The sequence below is a fragment of the Pithys albifrons genome, chromosome 15 (assembly GCF_047495875.1).
Source record: "Pithys albifrons albifrons isolate INPA30051 chromosome 15, PitAlb_v1, whole genome shotgun sequence".
Lineage (NCBI taxonomy): Eukaryota > Metazoa > Chordata > Aves > Passeriformes > Thamnophilidae > Pithys > Pithys albifrons.
This window is the reverse complement of record NC_092472.1, coordinates 17,475,993-17,495,232: the sequence shown is the minus strand read 5'-3', so window position 1 is coordinate 17,495,232 and position 19,240 is coordinate 17,475,993. Positions and strand designations below refer to the sequence as shown.

At 46.6% G+C, this 19,240-nt stretch overlaps 2 protein-coding genes across 3 annotated transcripts; both read left to right on the top strand.

Annotated features, from left to right (window-relative positions):
- The first annotated feature begins 251 nt into the window (after positions 1–251).
- C15H5orf24 (chromosome 15 C5orf24 homolog) lies at positions 252–13,644 on the top strand. Of its 2 annotated transcripts, XM_071570372.1 has the most exons (3): positions 252–340; positions 9,048–9,477; positions 11,337–13,644. In XM_071570372.1, exons 2-3 carry the CDS (start codon positions 9,051–9,053, stop codon positions 11,375–11,377), a joined length of 468 nt encoding a protein of 155 aa, XP_071426473.1. In that variant the 5' UTR covers positions 252–340; positions 9,048–9,050; the 3' UTR covers positions 11,378–13,644. The 2 variants fall into 2 exon arrangements, with proteins under 2 accessions (XP_071426473.1, XP_071426472.1); XM_071570371.1 differs by having other exon boundaries at positions 9,048–13,644.
- Positions 13,645–14,383: 739 nt separating this feature from the next.
- TXNDC15 (thioredoxin domain containing 15) lies at positions 14,384–18,658 on the top strand. The gene is made up of 5 exons (XM_071570029.1): positions 14,384–14,507; positions 14,690–15,057; positions 15,520–15,683; positions 15,880–16,010; positions 17,243–18,658. Exons 1-5 carry the CDS (start codon positions 14,453–14,455, stop codon positions 17,437–17,439), a joined length of 915 nt encoding a protein of 304 aa, XP_071426130.1. The 5' UTR covers positions 14,384–14,452; the 3' UTR covers positions 17,440–18,658.
- The last annotated feature ends 582 nt before the right edge of the window (positions 18,659–19,240 follow it).

The window sequence follows — 19,240 nt, the reverse complement described above, 5'->3', positions numbered from 1 at the left end:
AGTCAATCTAATCGATCAGATGATTGATTCTGCCACTATGTGTGTACCTTTACCACAGAACTCACCACACACACTCCTTTATCCAAACACTCCCGGAACGCCTTTCCCGTCCTGAGGCGTTCCCAGCCCTCAGGACGCGCCCCACAAAATGGCGGCGCGCGCGCGCCCCTCACGGCCCCGCCCCGCCCCGCCCCGCGCGCGCCCCCGCGGCCCCGCCCCGCCCCTCCCGGGAGCGCGCCCCGCCCCGCCCCGCCCGCGCCCAGCCCGTGCCCGCGCCCGCCGCAGCGCCCGCCCCGCCCCGCCCGGGCCGCGAGCGGCCGCCACAGCCCCGAGCCCGCAGGTACGTGCGGGGCACCCGCGCCGGGGGGGGACACAACATGGGGCCGGGGGGGGCAACATGGAGCCTCGCCCCTGCCCCGCGCCCCGCGCCCTGCCCGCCGCTGAGAGGAGGGGCCCGGGCTTGGGGTGCGGGGCCCGGGGCTGCGGGGCCGCGCGGGGGGATGCGGGAGGGGAGCGGCGAGAGGGGAGCGGCGAAAGGGCAACTGCGGGAGGGGAGCGGCGCCATCGCCGCCGGGCCCAGGCAGGGCCGTGCCCGCTGACCCCGCGCGGGACAGGGACACGCGGGATAGGGGACACAAGGGGAGCACGGGTGACCCCCGGGCCGGGGGGACTGCGCCGCCTCTTTGTCCCCCGGGCCGGCCGGGGCTGCCCCAGGTGCGGCCGGGCCCTCCCCGGGCATCGCCCCGAGCCTTCCCGGCCGCGGCCCTGCTAGGGCTGTGCGGGACTCGCGCTGGGCCTGGAGCGCCTTTCCACCGGGATGCGGGGCAGGATGTGCGCACAGAGCGATGCGGGGCTGAATGTGCGCATACAGGGATGCGGGGCTGGATGTGCACACACACACACACACACAGGGATGCGGGGCTGGATGTGCGCACACACACACGGGGATGCGGGGCTGGATGTGCACACACACACACGGGGATGCAGGCTGGATGTGCACACACACACACGGGGATGCGGGGCTGGATGTGCACACACACACACGGGGATGCGCGGCTGGATGTGCACACACACACAGGGATGCGGGGCTGGATGTGCACACACACACAGGGATGCGGGGCTGGATGTGCACACACAACACACACAGAGGGATGCGGGGCTGTGTGTGCACACACACACACAGGGATGCAGGGCAGGATGTGCACACACACACACACACACACGCACAGGGATGCAGGGCTGGATGTGCACACACACACACACACACACAGGGATGCAGGGCTGGATGTGCGCACGCACACGCACAGAGATGCGGGGCTGGATGTGCACACACACACACACACACACGCACAGGGATGCAGGGCTGGATGTGCACACACACACACAGGGATGCGGGGCTGGATGTGCACACACACACACACACACACACACAGGGATGCGGGGCTGGATGTGCACACACACACACAGGGATGCAGGGCAGGATGTGCACACACACACACACACACACGCACAGGGATGCAGGGCTGGATGTGCACACACACACACACACACAGGGATGCAGGGCTGGATGTGCACACACACACACACACACAGGGATGCAGGGCTGGATGTGCGCACGCACACGCACAGAGATGCGGGGCTGGATGTGCACACACACACACACACACACGCACAGGGATGCAGGGCTGGATGTGCACACACACACACAGGGATGCGGGGCTGGATGTGCACGCACACACACACACACACACAGGGATGCGGGGCTGGATGTGCACACACACACACAGGGATGCAGGCTGGATGTGCACACACACACACACAGGGGTGCAGGGCTGGATGTGCACACACACACACAGGGATGCGGGGCAGGATGTGCACACACACACAGAGGGATGCGGGGCTGGATGTGCACACACACACACACGGGGATGCAGGGCTGGATGTGCACACACACACACAGGGATGCGGGGCAGGATGTGCACACACACACACAGGGATGCAGGACTGGATGTGCACACACACACACATGGAGGGGTGTCCGGATGGGCCCAGGGAGCGGGTGCTTCGCTCACCTGCCCTGGGCACACCTGGAGAGCCTCACCCTGTCCCTGCTGTGCCCTGTGCGTGTCTGAGCTGTGTGTTGTTGTGGGTAGTTACAGACTTGTTTGTGTGCAGCCCTTCTGGGGGAATTAATTGGTGAATAGTTGCACCTTTAGTTTGCATGCAGCTCTCTCTGGGTATCTCTAAAGAAAGTAACAGTTATTTTGATCCATGTGGTTTTTATTGTCAAATGAAAGAGTAGGAGGAGTACTCAATATATTTATTAAATTATTGTTTATTTTTATCTCGGTCCTCAGATGCCACAATTTCTCTTACAACTCTTTTTTTTTTTTTGTGTGTGTGTATTTATCCATATCCTTCAGGGTTTAGATGCAGCCTTAAACAAAAGGTGTTTGTCCATTGGCCATTGCTGAACAGATTCCACAAGTGGATTTTGTCTTTCTGCAGTGGCACAGAATGTGCTGCCCTGGCTGTTTGGGGGTGTGGAGGTGTCCAGAGCCCTTGCACTGTTGGGATGTGTGGGACCAGTGTCCAGAGCATTTTGCATTAGTCCTGTCACAGAGAAACACCTTGAAAAAGCACATCAGGAAGGAGAAGGTTGATCAGTCTCTTGAGCTTCTGAACCCCTTTGTGGGAGCAGGGTGGGGAGAGAGGAGAGGGTAGATGAGAACACCCACAGAGATGAATGAGCACCTCTCACCTCTCGGAGCTGTTGTTCCAGACTGCAGCAAGGTCTGCTCCCTGGGGAGAGGAGTGGTGGGCGAGAACACCCACGGAGATGAATAAGCATCTCCTGCTCCTCAGAGCCCTCGTTCTAGGCAAGGACTGCTCTTGTTTGCTTGGGTTTAGCTCCTTGTGGGGAATGGACAATTCACAAACACTAATAATCCTTTCTTTATGAAGATCCACCTCTACCTGCTCCATCATTCATATGCATATTTGGTCTGCCTTGAAGTTTGGTAATTACCAAACCACGGAATAATCAGGGTGCAGTTTCACTGTACTCTCCAAAGCCAGTCTGTCTGGCCTGGCTGTGTTGCTCCATCCCCAGCTGTGGGGGTTTTTTCCAACCCCCATTCCCTGCACTGTTTTTCAGACTTGTCACACTCATCATCCAGGACTTCTAAGTCCATTAAGACCGTGCTTTTTAGGCCTGTTTTTATTTTTTTAAGTAACAGGAACCAGTCAGTGGGTCAGTGGCAGCCAGTGGATAACATGGCTTAGGCTGACCTGGGCCCTCAGTCAGTCCCTGTGCTAGTGGAAATGTGCATTTCTGTTCCTTTCTTGCCCACAAACTGTTGCTTTTGCTTTCTGTATGGATTAGTTTTCACCTGGACACGTCCCTGCTGTTGCTTTGCCCTGCTCTTGCACAGTAGTGTTGGCACAAGGGGTGGGAATGCAAAGAGGAAAGGGCAAGATTGTCCTATGCAGAAAAAGTGTGAATTCAAAGTGGTTTCTGTTGACTATGAAACAAAATTCTCAGTTGTGTCAGTGTAATGAAATCATTGATACCATCTTAGTTTTTGTGAAGCTGACTGAACCCTGTCAAGTGTCCTGTTCCTCATCACCATGCAGGATCTTAGTTTTGGGGTGGGAAGAAGTCAGGTGACACCCTTGCTGATGATACTAGTCAGGTGAAACTCTGCCTTACTTGTTTTTTTGGGTTAGAGAGCCTACCAGTTACTTGTTTGCCTGGTTTTGCAATCAAATCATGAATGAACCCCAGAAGTTGAGTGTACTTGACCCTTGGCCCAGCCTGTGCTGCCAACACCAGCTCTGGGAGGGCAGCTGAGCTCTGTCTGTGATACAAACCTGGTGCTTGGGCTTTGGAGAGCAGTTTCTCCAAGGGTGTCTGGGTCAGAAGGCTGGAGCTCTGAGGCAGAGCAGCACCGTGAGGAGTTGCAGCTCTGGTGAGGAGCAGGAATCAGAGATTGGTGAGGGGGAAGCTCCCCCTCTGCCTGGCACGGCTGGGGAAGAGCAGTTTGAAGGGGCTGGGTCTTCCAGCTCCAAATAACTCTCCCTTAACTTCACATAAGAAAACGACCCTGGGTCACTGGGGGAAGGACTGTGCTGTGAGTTCTTGTATTGCTTGGGGAGCTGTTAATTTCTTAGTGTTTTTGCACTAAGAATAATTGAGATGGAAACTGTTTCCAGAACTGTGTTATCTCTTCAATTTGCAGTTGTTTATTGTCGTGTAGTAGCTCTGGAGAATCAGTCCTGTAAAGAAATAATTTCTTATATTTTGGGAGTTTTTAATATATTTTACCTGGTGCCAGATGGTGAGAAAACTCATATTATGCACTGACTGCAGAAAGGGCTTCATAATCACAGTGTGGAGAAACTGGTTATGAAGCCTCACAAGTAGATTGCATTTCAGTTGTAGGTTCAGGTGTTGCACTGTGTGTGCCACTGATAGGATTTCATGCTTAGTATTTTTAAAATATTTACTCAAAGTAAGGTACAACTTTGTGAAAGCAGTTACAGGGTTTTAAAAATTGGGTAAGGCCCAACTTTAGCACCAGTTAACACAATAAAAGGGACACTTGAAGAACATTTAAACTGGTAGAATTCATTCTTTTCAGTGAGCGATGGAAGGATTTCTCATGCAGGCTGTCCTAAGAGGGAGGAACAGAACTGATACCATATCTCTGTTGCAGTCTGGAAAGGGAAAATATTCCTCCTGCTGCTGCTGCTCACCCTACAGAGCAGTGGAGCCCTTTGCAGCTCCCCAGGGCCTGCAGCCCCCGTGCCCAGGGACGTGGCACAGAGAGCCCTTTATGGCAGATCCCGAACAGAGCCCGGCTGTGCTCGCCCTGCTGGCAGGGAGAGCTCAGGGAACTGCACAAATGATACTGTCACTGCTCGTGTTGTCACATTCATTGTGTGTGTTCCATGCACTGTGCAGCTCCTGCAGCTCCATCCTCACTGCTGAAACTGTTGCAAGGAAAAACCTCGGAAAAATGAGTGGGGTTTATATCCATTAAAAACAGAATTGTCCCTGCTGGCGAGAGGAGTTTACCTTTCTGGGTGTTCATCATTTGAAAAGCTGTACCATAGATGTACTTCCAGTTTGGTTCCATTTTGCTCTGATTCCTGTGTGTTTTAGCAGGAGTCAGGAGCACTTGCTGAGTCAGGTCTGTTCTGGAGCTCAGCAGGACACAGAGCACAGGCTGGGCTGGGGGAGAGCAGAGCAGTTGTGCTGCTTGTGTTGGAACTGATTATTCTGCTCAGTGCAGATCATGGGTCACAGCTCCAGCACTCAGGATAAAATAGCTGCTCAACAAGGGCCTGTTCTGGGGGGCTTGATAACTCTGCTCAACAAAGGTTTCATCTTATCTGTGCTGGCAACCTAATGCTGCCCATGAAGAGGCAAAGGGCATGATGGGTGAAAGCCAAAAACAGCATCACGTCACAGCCCAAGAGGGTGTTTTTATGTGATGTGATTGGAGTGGCTTTGACCTTAAAATTTTGTGTGGTGAACAAGTCATGAATGGGGATTTTTCTGCAGGGTTTCAAGCCTGGAGAGAGATTGGGTTGGAAAAGACCTCTGAGATCATCAAGTCCAACCCTTGGTCCAACTCCAGTCCCTTTACCCAATCATGGCACTCAGTGCCACATCCAATCTCAGTTTAAAAACCTCCAGGCATGGGCCATATCAGTGCTGGGAGCCTTAGCAGCTGAAAGCCAGAGCTTTGCAGTGTATTAACCTGCATTTTGGGGTACAGGGAGTGCTCTTGGCCATGTCCAACATCCCCTGCAGCAAAGCTTTGCAGGCCCAGCTGGATGGATCCTTTTCTTCCAGCAGCTGTGGAGCTTCCACGCTTTGTTGCATGGGAGGCTCCAGTGCTGCCTCTTTTTTCCCAAAGCCATCTTATCCAGAGCCTCCTCCCTTTCCTGGCATTTCTATAGATATAAATTACCAGACAGAAAAAGATCCATACAGAAAATCCTCTACAGTCACTTTCCAGTAAGAATCATTTTGAAACACGACTACATTTCCTCACTGCAGTGCCTCATCTTAACTATTTGTTTACACAGAGACATTCATCCAGTCAGTTTAATCAGTTTAAAAACTGATTTAAGTAAACTGTTACAAATATTTTTACGTGTCTATTTACAGGTTTGAAACAAGCAAGTTCTATTTTGTTGGAAACTTTTCTGGTGGGTTTTATTCGAGAATGTTTGCACACAAAGTTGTGTGTGTTTGGCTATACAATTTAGCTGGAGTGTGATTTTTAAATTGGGCATAGCTTTGCATTTTATACCAATTCTTCTTTATACTGTGTGTCTCCCTGCCAAGAAACCTGCTTCCACTCTGCAGAGAAACTCACTGCATTCTTTTATTCCCTGCTGTAATGTGAGTGAAGTAAAGCTATGCTGGAGATGTCCTTGTTGGGGTAATTACGCTGGATTACAGATTTCCTTTTCAAAACTTTTCAAAAAAAAATCTTAAAAAACACAGAATAGGAATCTTGGCTGCTACTTGAAATTTTCATGGTTTGATGAAAAATGGTGTGGGGATGGGAGGAAAGCATTAAAAAAAATCCCATTGGCAGCCTTCCACCAGGATTGGGGTTTGTTTAAGCTTCCTCTTGTAAGAAGCTCTGAACAGTTACTGATTTGTGTGTTCATCCATTCCAGTGATGCTGGTTGTTGCCAGATGGAAGGGGAACCAGCCTCAGCCAGGTGTTGTGTGTGAAGCTGGAGCTCCTGGGAGCTCTCAGTGGTGTTGCAGCAGACACAAAACATGCCTGTGGTGATGAGACTCCAGCATTTGGCAGTTCCAGCAGGAATATATTCACTGCCTGCAGTACCTGTGATGGTTCTGCCCTGGAAAGATGGATGCTGTCTGTAGGAAAAACCCTCCCAAGTGTAATGAGGAGAAACAGCAGAGAATAAGAACATAACATTGAAAGGAAGAAGTCTGAGCAGTGTTGGTCTCGTGAGAAATACCAGGGCCTGCTTTATTCAGTGCCTCTTCCCAGCTCTGCTCTATTCCTTGGATCCCGGGCAGCTGAACTGATCCTGCTTTGTGGCAGTCGAGCTCGGAGCAGCTTTTCAGGGCCAAAGCCAGTATTCCTGTTTAAATGAGTGCTGAAACAGGAATGCTGCTCACTGCTCCAAGTGTCTCTGGAGCATCAACAAACAGTTGAACAGCCTTTCAGGGCTTCGCTCTCTCCACAGCAAAAGGACTTTATTGGAACCCTCCTGTTTGCAATTACACAGCATGAAAAATCTCAGGTATTTTTTGTGATATTGCAGGCCCTTTTCTAGTGGGGTTAAAGAAAGGTAACATTTTTTTTTTGAATGCTAATTGTAGAAAACCTTAAGCTTCCTTTTTATTGCTGCACAGGAAAGTCTGGCTGGTCTCTTGACCTAAGCTTATTTCCTTTGTCTCCTGCTAAGCACAGGCTTGCAGATTATTCTGAGTTGTTTTGTTTGCTGGTTAACACCTGCAATAACAGTGGTTTCACTTTTGTTCTGCTGTACCCCTGCAACACACCAGCATTGTAGCACTTGGATTATCTCTACTAGAACATCTAATATTTAAACTATATTACTATCATAATTTCACTGTTTGACATGTATGAATGTATTTGCACAAGAGTAATGCACAGTGTAATGTGCATGTGACAAGCCAGGGTAGATTGGGGGGTGTTCCAGCAGGGAATGTATCCTTTGTAATCAGGAGGAAAAGGGCACGGGGATCTACTCCAGGGTAAACAGACTCTCTGCTGTGTGCGTTCTCTCTGGCTGGGAGGAGACATTCCTGACTGCCAAATAAATTCAGTAATCAATGGTAGAGTTTAAATGGTGGTGTTGTAGGTGATACTCCAGAGCTATTGGAGGGAAAATACAATAAATCTTCCAGACATTATCTACTAGAGAAATGTACCACGGGGAGAAATATTTGGTGTCCTAAGCATGACTGCAGGGCACAGAAATACTCTGATGGGCCAGATATTTACTAGCTTAGTCTTGTCTTCAGCATGGCTAAATGTTATTATCTTAAACTGAGTATTTGCAGCTTATTTAAGTTGTAAAACCAGTATAGTTGAATGGGTGAAAATATAATTTTATTTCCCAGAGTAATCTCAGTGCTGGCATTACCAGCAGTTTGTACACCCTCTCCTAACGAGGACAGCAGTGGCATTTGTGCAATGCAGCACCTTGTACTTGGTTACAGATTCATTTCATCCCTCTGCTTTCCCAATCATTGCCTTGCTGAATGCCTTACCTGTTTATTTCTTTGATGCTGATTGTGACATGACAAATCTGATTAGCACTTTAATATTTTGCTGCAGTTAAACAAACAGAAAATCTTTAGGACTGTATATTTACTAAAACAAGAGAGTGATGCTGAATCTTTCCTTGGCTGAGTCACAGGTTAATCTTAGAACAACTAAAATTTAGATGAGATTTGGTTAGAAAGGTTTTGAAATGCCAAGGTCATGGGTTCAATCCCCTGTGTGGGCCACTGACTTAAGATCTGGACTCGATGGTCCTTGTGGGTCCCTTCCAACTCAGAATAGTCTGTGATTCTGTGAAATCACAGTGGGTAAGTGAGTATTGTGTATCTTGGTTGCTGAAATGCTCTTGTTCATTTTTTTAACTTACTTCTTCCCTAATTACACCTATCTGAGTAATACATGGTTTAAACTGTCCTTTTGACTATGCATAAAGGTTACTGTGCAAAACCTCAAGTGAAAGCTTAATAAAACTCATTTAAAAAATTATTTACTGGCATCAATACTGTTTACTAAAAATAGACAAAGTAATTCAGGCTAACTTTAAGAAACAGAGGTAGCATTTCACAGAATCACAGACTATTCTGAGCTGGAAGGGACCCACAAGGACCATCGAGTCCAACCCTTGAGTCAGTGGCCCACACAGGGGATTGACCCATGACCTTGGCATTGTTACAGCCAAGAATGCTGCAGTATCTTTATATATTGATACATGTTTTTCTCTCTTATTTTTGGTAGAAAATGATGCACCCTGTTGCCAGCAGTAACCCAGCTTTCTGTGGGACTGGCAAGAGCTCCTGCCTTAACGAAGACAATGTGGGAGCCGCGGATCAGTTTGACCTTTATGCCACCCAGCAGAGCAAGTACAGCCACGCCGTGGGCCACAAACCCATGGCCTGCCAGAGACCAGACGCCTTGGCCGAGGCACACTTGCAGACCACCAGTGGCAGGAACATAGAGACAAAAGATGAACTGAAGAAAAAGAAAAGCCTGAACCGCTCCGGGAAGCGCGGGAGGCCGTCAGGGACCACCAAATCCGCAGGGTACCGCACCAGCACGGGCCGGCCCCTGGGCACCACCAAAGCAGCCGGGTTTAAGACAAGTCCAGGCAGACCCTTGGGCACAACTAAAGCAGCAGGATACAAAGTCAGCCCAGGCAGACCTCCAGGTAGCATTAAAGCTCTCTCACGGCTTGCAAATCTAAATTATACTTGTGGCAGTGCAGCTTTTCCTTACCCCATGGTGCATAACAGAGGAGTTCACGCTGCTGGGGAAACCAGTGGCAAAATCAAACAGCCAAATGAGTGAAAGGAGGCAATTGGTAACCCCTCACTAATCCACTTTATGCTGATTTTGGGCATGCTTCTTCCGTTCTGTTATATCATTTACCTGAGTCTGAGTTCCTAGATTTGATTTCTATTCAAATAATGCCATAGCCTGTGGGTGCAATTCATAACTTTTACAGTCATGTTGAGAAGGCTTTGGTTTCAAGGGGCTTTTTTGGGGTTTAAATCATAATTTATAAGAAAGTCTGAAGTGATGAATTACACCACAGTGTCAATACTTAAATAATGTCCATGTCCCTAATTTTATGTTTGATTTTTCCTAAGTCTAGATGTGTGGTTATGCATTAAAGTAACTGAAATAAGGAGGACAGAATTAGCTGGTTCATGTGGGCTGTCCCAAAATAAGCAACTTAGCCAGTTAAGTTCTTTCTAGATAAGAAAAACTGATAAAGCAGTGAGGTAACACTTTCCACTTCTGCAGGAGCTTTTACAGACCAAATAGACACTTAAAACAGAAAAAAAAACAACCTTTTCTTTTTAAGGTGACTTCAGGTGGCTTTTGCTTCTGGAGTTGTAGCATTAAGTGAATTACAAGTAATGCTCCAAAAATATTTTTGAAGGTATTAGAGAACCCTGAGCATTTGTGCAGTGTGTTGCAGCTCCACAGAGCCTTACTAAGACCAGTTCATTTGCCTTTAGGTGAGAGCTGCTCTTTTAGTTACACTGTCACAGGATTCTGCTGTGTAATTCTGAAATGCCTAATAGTGCATATACCAAACCACAAAGAATTCTTTGAAATTTGAAATATTTTATAAGAAATTAAGTACTGTTCATTCTAGCTAGGCACTTGGTTAATATTAAGCAGTATATTCTTAAATCTGTAAATAGCTATTTATGCTGGCTTTTGGCTTTAAAATAATCTGTGTTTAGATGGCGACAGTTTAATGGCTTTTAAAGTATTAACCTATAATGTTTACAAATTAAACTTTTTAAATAGAGACTGTTGCCAACTTTTTAGACTCAGTTTTGCCAGATATTCCAGGAAATACAGTTATTTCGTTGTTTGACACTTACACTGTATTTAAGTTATGGAAGTTTATATATCTACCAAAGGACACCATTCTCATGATTTATAAAAGCAAACTGTATGGCTGATGCAAACAGGATGCAGTTTAATGCACTGCTAGACCCCAGATAGAGACTAATTCATCTATGCATGCAAGCTGGAAAAAAATGTTATTGGTTAACTATAAATACCTTTCTTGACTCAGACTAAAACCTTCCCTCCTCCCCAAAGAAATGCTCCCTTTTTCAACTGGGTGTGTTTAATTTTTTTTAAGTGTGAGAGAGCGTGTGAGTGTGTAAAATACTTTCATCTAGACTTCAAAAAACTCAGTCCTCAATGTTGCATATTGTTTGTTCTGAGTTTATTTTACTGAAATTCAAGCTTCTTTTTTTTATAATCTGGAAGAAAGTTTACATTTAAGTAATTTCACATATAAAATGACTTTATGATAAGTTTGTAGCTTGAAATACCTGGGGAGGGGGAATATATAGAAATTGCAGATTTGGGGGAGCATAAAAATAAAAACTTGGGTTAATTGAGCTTGTGCTGAGTGGGTAATGATAATTTTTGTTGGCATAAATGCTATTCTGGCCTGCTGTCATTTTGATGAGACCTCTTGATTTCAGTGTTGAGAATTTAAGAAACAGATGTCATGTTTCATACCTTTTTTATCAGGAAAAAAGCAGCAAGCCTTCAGGTGTTCCAGTGATGCCTAACACATATTGAGCTGGACTTTTGCTGTACTTACAATAGGTGTGTTGAATTGTTTTGGGGGAACTGTGTATGCACTGGCAACTAAGACAATGAACCTCAACTTATACTGGATGGCTCCTTAGTCCATAGAGGAACTAATGGCAGCTAAACTGCTCCTAAGGAATAGTTTCTTCATGCTGAAGCTCTGAGATCCAGTTGTACGTTCTGTTCCTCAGCAAACTGCAAGTCTGACATGGGCAGTCTGTAACCTCTGACACAAATGCTAACGTGAGTTATCACCCTCAGGATCTGTGTTGTAGTGGCTGTTTCAATCAGATGACTTTTCAACTAAAGACTTGCTTTGAGTTCTTTCCTGACCGCAGCTGGGCAAGCCGTGTCCTCTTGAGCTGAATGTGTCACTGCAGGAGTGTCCCCCCGCTGGCCAGGAGCGTGTTGCATGTCACCACTGCACCCTGGAGAAGCTCCACTCCTGCCCTCCTCCTGCTGATCCCGTTTGCTCCTCTTGGTTCCTCACTGTGCATCCACCCAGCAGAGCTGTGCTGTGTGTCAGGAGATGATGCAGGTGTCTTGCTGTTCTGATGGGATGCTTTGTACTGAGGAGAGCATACCAAGCAATTCTGTTCATTACAGTGTTTATTAGTTCTATCAGATGGAACATAATCCCAGGAAAAACTAATTGATGTTGTCAGTTGTGAAATGATGAGCATCAAGTAGAGAAATTTCAGTCTGTAATGGGCTGCTTGGCACTCCAGGCTTAGGAAGGAGACCAGCAGGGCATTTCCTAATTCTGCTTTATTTTACATCTGACTGGAGTTTACTGGTGGGGGGAAGAAAGAAAGGAGGATAAAAGATTCAAAGTAACTAGAAAAGGAATTTTCAAATACTTCTGCTCTTCTTATGTATACTCTGCAGAACACATTGTGCTTTTTTCAACACTTTCCTTTCCATGAGAAACACTGAAACAGCATGTTAATGCCTAAACTTGGTAGTGCCAGTGGGAAACTGGCCTTTTCTCCCCATAGTTTGAAAATATTCCTTGTAAGGTAAATTGCTTATTTTATATTCTATATCCTAATTCAGCTATTCATAAGCTTGGATCACTGTTGTGTGTTAACACTGTTCAAAGACCAACGTGTCAAGTTTGGGGTTTAATAATTACTTTCAATTATCAAGTTTCTAATCTCTTATTTATACATAAATGAAGTTTATTAGCTTGCTGTTATTCCTTAATGATGTTATTATACAAGATCACTGTTTAATATACATATAGTAACTACTATTCATTTTCTGATTAAATTTACTTAAACTTTAAAACCAAATAATTTTGCTACTATAAAGTCTTGCACTGGACAGATTCAAGATGCTGGCACCATATTTTGGCAGAAAAAAGTCAGATACCATCAGACCTTGATATCAAAGATAGTATTTTTAAAATCAGCACTTAGCTTGGTCAGTAAAGCAATGTTCTTTATCTCTTGGATTTAGTTGAAACTAATCAAAATAACTAGAGCCATTAAAGATCTCTCTTCTGAGTGAATATATTTTCATTTTGTCTGAAGGATCTTAAAGTTCAGTCAGGACAAAACCAAGCATTGTCAGTGAAGGGTGATGTGTCTGTGAAAAGAATTACCTGGAACTACAAAACACAGAGTAATTCAGATGAGAATTTATCTCCCTCCCCCAATTTTGAAGAGCTTTAAAAGGCAGAGCAATGTGAAGTCATTTGTGTGATGGTTTCATTAGCTGTGACTCTGCTGTTCTTTGTTGTGTGTATAATAATGTTTCACACTATCCTTAGAGCTGACAGTTAAAACAGTTGACAACAATCATGAACACTTGGAACTGCAAACTTCATTTCTGACCACAAAAGAAATTTATTCTTCTCTATTTTAATGCATATATTTTGACACTGCTTAAATATATTTATGACTTTAGTAGAGACTAGACCTTTCTCCTTGTGATTTTTTTTTAATAGAAAAATCTGTATTCTAAAATTTGAACCACTTTCTGATACTTTAATCTTTCATCACTTGCTTTTCCACAGGTTTACTTTGGTTGGGGGAAACCAGTAATGTGTTAAATAACCAGTATCAGCACCCTGTCCTCTGCTGTAAAAAGCCTGATTAGATACTGTGTATGTTTTCATGTCCATGAACTTGAGCTACTCGTGTGCAATTATGTGTATGGGAATGGAGTAGTGTTCATGATCTGTATTTACATCATCATATGGATGTATATTAATTAATAAAGTTAATACTTTAAAACCTAACATTTTTTACCCTGCTTTTTTTTAACATCTTCTAAATTCTGGATGACTGTTGGCAGCATTACAGGCAAGTTTCATGTACTTTTATTGAGGCAACAAGCCTGTATGGATGGCAAGGTATCAGGAAATAGAGGAATGTTGCTTATTTTTTAATGAATTGAAAACACTGTGACAGGAACTTAGTTATTCTTGGCCTTTCTGGAATAGGAGAGAGGAGGAAAGGAGCTACAGCCATGTACGGGTAAATAGGAAGCTGCTTTTTTTATTCCTCTGTTGCACATGGGAATCAATTTGAAAGTACTCAGAAACTAAACTTTTCATGGAATGGTGGTCATTTTTCCCGTTCCCTGTCCTGGTCCCGTTCCCTGTCCCGGTCCCGGTCCCTGTGCCTGTCCCTGTCTCGGCCGTCTCCCTGTGCCTGTCCCTGTCCCGGTCCCGTTCCCTGTCCCTGTCCCTGTCCCGGTCCCGTTTCCTGTCCCTGTCCCGGTCCCGTTCCCTGTGCCTGTCCTTGTCCCGGCCGTCTGTCTCCCTGTCCCTGTCCCATTCCCGTTCCCTGTCCCTGTCCCTCTCCCTGCCCCTGTCCCTGCCCCTACCCCGGCTGTCTCACTGTCCCTGTCCCTCTCCCTGTCCCGGTCCCTGTCCCGGTCCCTGTCCCGTTCCCTCTCCCCGTCCCGCCGCTCCCGGCCGGCTCCTCCCCCGGACATGCGGCGCAGGCGGAAGCGGAAGCGGCGGCGGATCCGGAGGAAGCGCTCGGAGGTTGTCCAGGGAGACGCGGCCGCGGAGCAGGAGCAGGAGCAGGAGGAGGAGGAGGATGTGGCGGCCGGCGGTGCTGGCGCTGGCCTGGCTCGGGGCGGCCCTGCCCGCAGGTGAGGCACTGACACACCGGCACTGACCCCCGTTCCCTGCCCGGTCCCGCAGAGTTGGGGCGGACACTGGGACCCTGACACACTGACACAGACACACTGACACTGACTCCCGGTCCCGCAGGGTCGGGGCGGACACTGGGACCCTGACACACTGACACTGACACTGACTCCCGGTCCCGCAGGGGCAGAACAGGCCGCGGGCACAGCCGAGCCCCCGCGGTTCCGCACGGCCGAGATGGCGGACGCGATGCTGGGCAGCGGCTCCCCGGCCCAGCCCGTGCTGCTCTCGGCCGTGCCGGGCCCCGGCCCCGCGGGGGCTTGCGAGGGGCCGGCCGGGGCTGAAGGCACAGCCGGGGCCGAGGGCACAGCCGGGGCCGAGGGCACAGCCGGGGCCGGGCCGGAGCAGCCCCCGGAGCAGCCGCTGCTGGAGCCCGTCCTGCCCGAGGAGCCGAACGGCACCGACAGCGCCAGAGCGCCCAAGGTGAGCTGCGAGGAGAGGAACACGACGGGCATGGAGCGCTTCAGGCTGCACATCCTGAACGTGTCGCAGGTGAGGAGGATCCCGGGCACTGCCCGGGGTTGGGGGGAAGTTTCAGTGCTTGACTTGGTGAATTTCCATGTGTGGCATCCTCTGTGCTGCCGAACAGAAGGTGTGTCTGGGCAAGGAGGCTGTTCGGGTCGTTCTGAGCAGAAAGAAATGGGAATACAGCACAGTCTGTGTCTGTGTGCCTGCAGGGAAGTGCCAGCTTTCCTGCCCTGTGCACCGCTGTTTCTCTCTGAAATCATTGATGCTACTTGGTGCCAGCTTGTGTCTTATAATTATGAGTATTTTTAAACTATTGACTTTTCAATCAACCTTTAAAAAAGGTTAACTACAATTCCCTACCTGATTTGAAAAGGTTGGTAAAGGTGTTTGCCCAGTATCTAACGGACTGCTGGACAGTGTGTGTCTATCTAGAATTTAACTCTTATATATGTACTTGTCCATGGCTGTTCTTGTTCTTTCCCCAAGGACCTGATGGAGTTCCTAAACCCAAACAGCAGTGACTGTACCCTGGTGCTGTTCTACACTCCGTGGTGCCGCTTTTCTGCCAGCCTGGCACCTCATTTTAACTCTTTACCCCGAGCCTTTCCGACCCTTCGCTTCCTGGCCCTGGATGCCTCCCAGCACAGCAGGTAATTCACTCCCTGTGCTCCAGCAGCTGTTTAGTTCTCTTAACTCTGAGTTTTGAAAACAGAAGTGCTTGTTTTTCCATTTCAGGTGACAGTTTAATTCAGTGAGACTGACACTTCCTGTAACATGACTGTCTTTATTTCTTCCTCCAGTAGATTTCATGTCCTTCATACATTTTGTTTGCTTTATGTCCACCAGTTTGTCAACTAGATTTGGAACTGTGGCTGTACCAAATATCCTCCTTTTCCAAGGTGCTAAGCCTATGGCTAGATTTAATCATACAGACAGAACTCTGGAGACCCTGAAGGACTTCATCTTCAACCAAACAGGTGTGTAGATCAGCCCTGATGTGTCAGTGGGAAGAACAGGCTGGCTTTTAATTCCAAACTTTCCTCTCCCTGTGTTTGTTCTTTTAAATGAACTTCATGAAGACCCTGAGAGGACTCAGAGGTTTATTTAATTAGTTGCTGCTTTGAGCTGGATTTCAGTGCATACTGAGGGCAGAAAATCAACTCCTTGGGTTGCTGTCCCAGAGCAGGGACAACAGTGGGTTTTGCTAGAGAGGGTGCCAGAAGGATGGAGCACATCTTCCTGCTCATTTAATTGAGAGTGAAATAAATTTAATTCTCTTTACCAGCCAGCTAGCTCTCTTCTAATCCACACTGAACTGTGTGGGTCTGCATTTCTGGAAATGCACAAAAATAAGATTCCTGAAAAAACACCCTAAATTCAATTTCTGTGCACTGAAAAACCCCCCAAACATACCCAAAGCTGTGCTGTGGGAGGAGAGAATGAGCCTCATCCTGTGATGAAAATACATATAAAAATCAATGGTTTTATGTAAGTGAATCATGTACTGGGTATATATTAACACACATCTTGGGTTGAGCTGGCAAAACACCAACTGTCCAAGACAGAGTGAAAAGGGAAGAAGAGGGAGAGGAAAAGAACCCTCCAAACTAGTTTTATGCTTAAACTAGCTACATATATTTATACAGAAAAGAGAAAATTAAGAGAAAACTACAATATAGCACACACACAAGTTATGTATAACAAGAAATAACCTCCCACTCCCCAGTTAATACAAAGTCTGTTACTCTGGATTCATAAGCACTCTAAAATACACCCTGCAAGAAAGAGAAGGTATAACAACAAAATATTTCTACTTCCCTGAACTCAAACAAAAGGCAAGTAGTGGCAGCAGCAGGAGCAAGGCCTAGCATGGTAGAAGAGCTGCAGCAGGTCCTCCTTCTACTTCAGCCATGGTGGAACTGACCAAACACCTCCCACTGCTGCACTCATGTCTTAGCTTTGTGTCATCTGGTATGAAATATTTCCTTGGTTACCCAGTCAGGTGAGAGCTGTCTCCCAATCCACATAGATTGTCTGAGCCTGCTAATTTGAGGCCCAGCTAAAACCACTACACACACAAGGGCAAGCTCACCAAAATTTGAAGTCTACCTGTGCATGAGAGTAGTGTGAGAACAGGAACAAACTCCAGGCAGAACCAGCTCCTCTGTATTTTGGGATTATGACGCTGATCAGGTGCTTTGTTTTTTAGGGATAGAAGCCAAAAGCGACGTGGCTGTGACGCAGGAGGACTGGGAAGGGCCCCTGCCAAGTGTCCTGACGAAGGGCATAGACTGGCTGCTGCTGTTCTCCGTGCTCTTCCTCGCCAGCTTCGTCCTGTACGCGACCCTTCGGACCGAGAGCATCCGCTGGCTGATCCCGGGGCAGGAGCACGAACATCAGGAATGACCTCGTGTGCTGAAAGAGGGACAGAATTCTCTGCTTATTGGTGAAGCAGGGATTTCTGTGGGCTTCAAGAACCCAAGAATGAACTGCTGAATTTGTTGGTTGTAATTTATTACAATGACTAAAAATCGGCTTTATTTGTCCACTACTGAACCTGTGAAAAGCACATTTGTGGTGACTGTGGTGGGAAGTGAACAAATACGAAAAAAAAGAACTAAAATATTTATTAAGCTGCTCTGACTGGCTTCTTTTTCATGGACTTCAGTGTAATTAGTGATACAGTTCTACTTTGGTCTTGTGAAGAGCTACCTGAGCTTTGTAGGTCATGGCAAGGAAACCACTGGGGAAGGGACTTGTTGCTACAGTAGCTTGGCTGTCCATGAAAGGATCTCTGAAGATGTTTTAAATGATGTTTTAAAAGACAGCACACTTCAGATGAGCTATTCCATTGTCTGCCAGCAGTAACAATTCCAGAGCTGTTTCATTCCCATGACTGACTGTTCTCACCTCTGGCACTGGGATGGTGCTGGTTTTCTCATTCATTCTGCTCTGAGTTTTGAATGGGTGGCAGTTCTTTATGAGATTTAGAGTAACTTCCCAAGCTCACCTTGCTATTTCTGTATACACAGCTTCTTTACCACATTCCTGGAGAATGAAATTGTATTAATTGTCCTTTAAAAAAAAAAAAAGAGGTTGTTAGGTTGTTTCAAGTCACTTTCTTATAGGACTCAAAACATGCAATTTCTGAACTATGACTCACAAGCCTAAATTAGCAAGACCAGTCTTGATGTTTATTTAAATTTCTGCTGCCATGTTTGCTGGTTGCACAGTCTCTAGCTGAGGCTAATAAATAATTGATATTTTTTTAGTTATAATTAGTATGGAAGACTTTGAATAAGGTATGGACTGATATGTTGTGTGGGGTTTGGATTGTTTGACTGCAGAGCATTTATCATGGAGGAGACTTTCCAAAGCACCCTGATAGGAAGCTTTAGAGAGCAAATTAAGCTAAGGCAAAACAAAGACAGTCATAGGACTTACTGCTTGACAAAGAGCAACATAATTCTTCAGGAGTTTCTCTGATGATTCTATCTTTTCCTTTGGAAACCAGAGATCTTGGATTTCTGTGTCTGAAAATGAAACTGCACTGGTAAAACTTTGGTATGGCTGAAGATAAAGCCAGGATGGATGTTATTAATAAAGATCAAAGATTTTAAAGAGAGTTCTTGCCTCTGCCATCTGATTCCTTTGAGAGGCCCAGGGCTGGATTGTCCCCAATGCTCATCCTGCACCACTAAAGAAACAGGGATGTGTTTATAAAGAGAACAGGGCTGTTCCAGCATTCCCTAAAATCCAGGAAAAACTTTTCAAGACAGTACAGGTAAAGGAGTGAACAGTTCTTTAATGCAAATTGTCAGGTGCATGGAGTATAGGGGTCTTACAAATTTATAATACTCCTTAATTACCATAAATAATAGTTACACCCAACCCAAGAACCCCTTCCCTTGGTTGCCACCCTGGTGCCACCCCCAGAACTGCCTGCCCTGTTGGAGCATCTCCAAGGGTCCTGGGCCTTCTATCTTATTTTGGCTACAATATGACTTGTTATTCTAGTCCTGGTACATGTCCCAAACATGATGTTCTGGCTGCTATCTCACCCTTGAGCCAGACATTCAGGAATGTGGCACAGAGGTAGAAAATACTCTATATAGCTATATAAAAATGTGCAAATACATAAAATCCTAAGGCATCACCAGTGCTTACAAAAATCGGGTCTGTTTCAGGGTTTGTTTGCAAACAGAAG

Coding starts and splice junctions, on each gene's coding strand:
- C15H5orf24 (XM_071570371.1), top strand. CDS start 9,051: ATGATGCACCCTGTTGCCAGCAGTAACCCAGCTTTCTGTGGGACTGGC.
- TXNDC15 (XM_071570029.1), top strand. CDS start 14,453: ATGTGGCGGCCGGCGGTGCTGGCGCTGGCCTGGCTCGGGGCGGCCCTG. Junction 15,058..15,519: donor ACATCCTGAACGTGTCGCAG/GTGAGGAGGATC, acceptor TCTTTCCCCAAG/GACCTGATGGAGTTCCTAAA. Junction 15,684..15,879: donor GATGCCTCCCAGCACAGCAG/GTAATTCACTCC, acceptor TATGTCCACCAG/TTTGTCAACTAGATTTGGAA.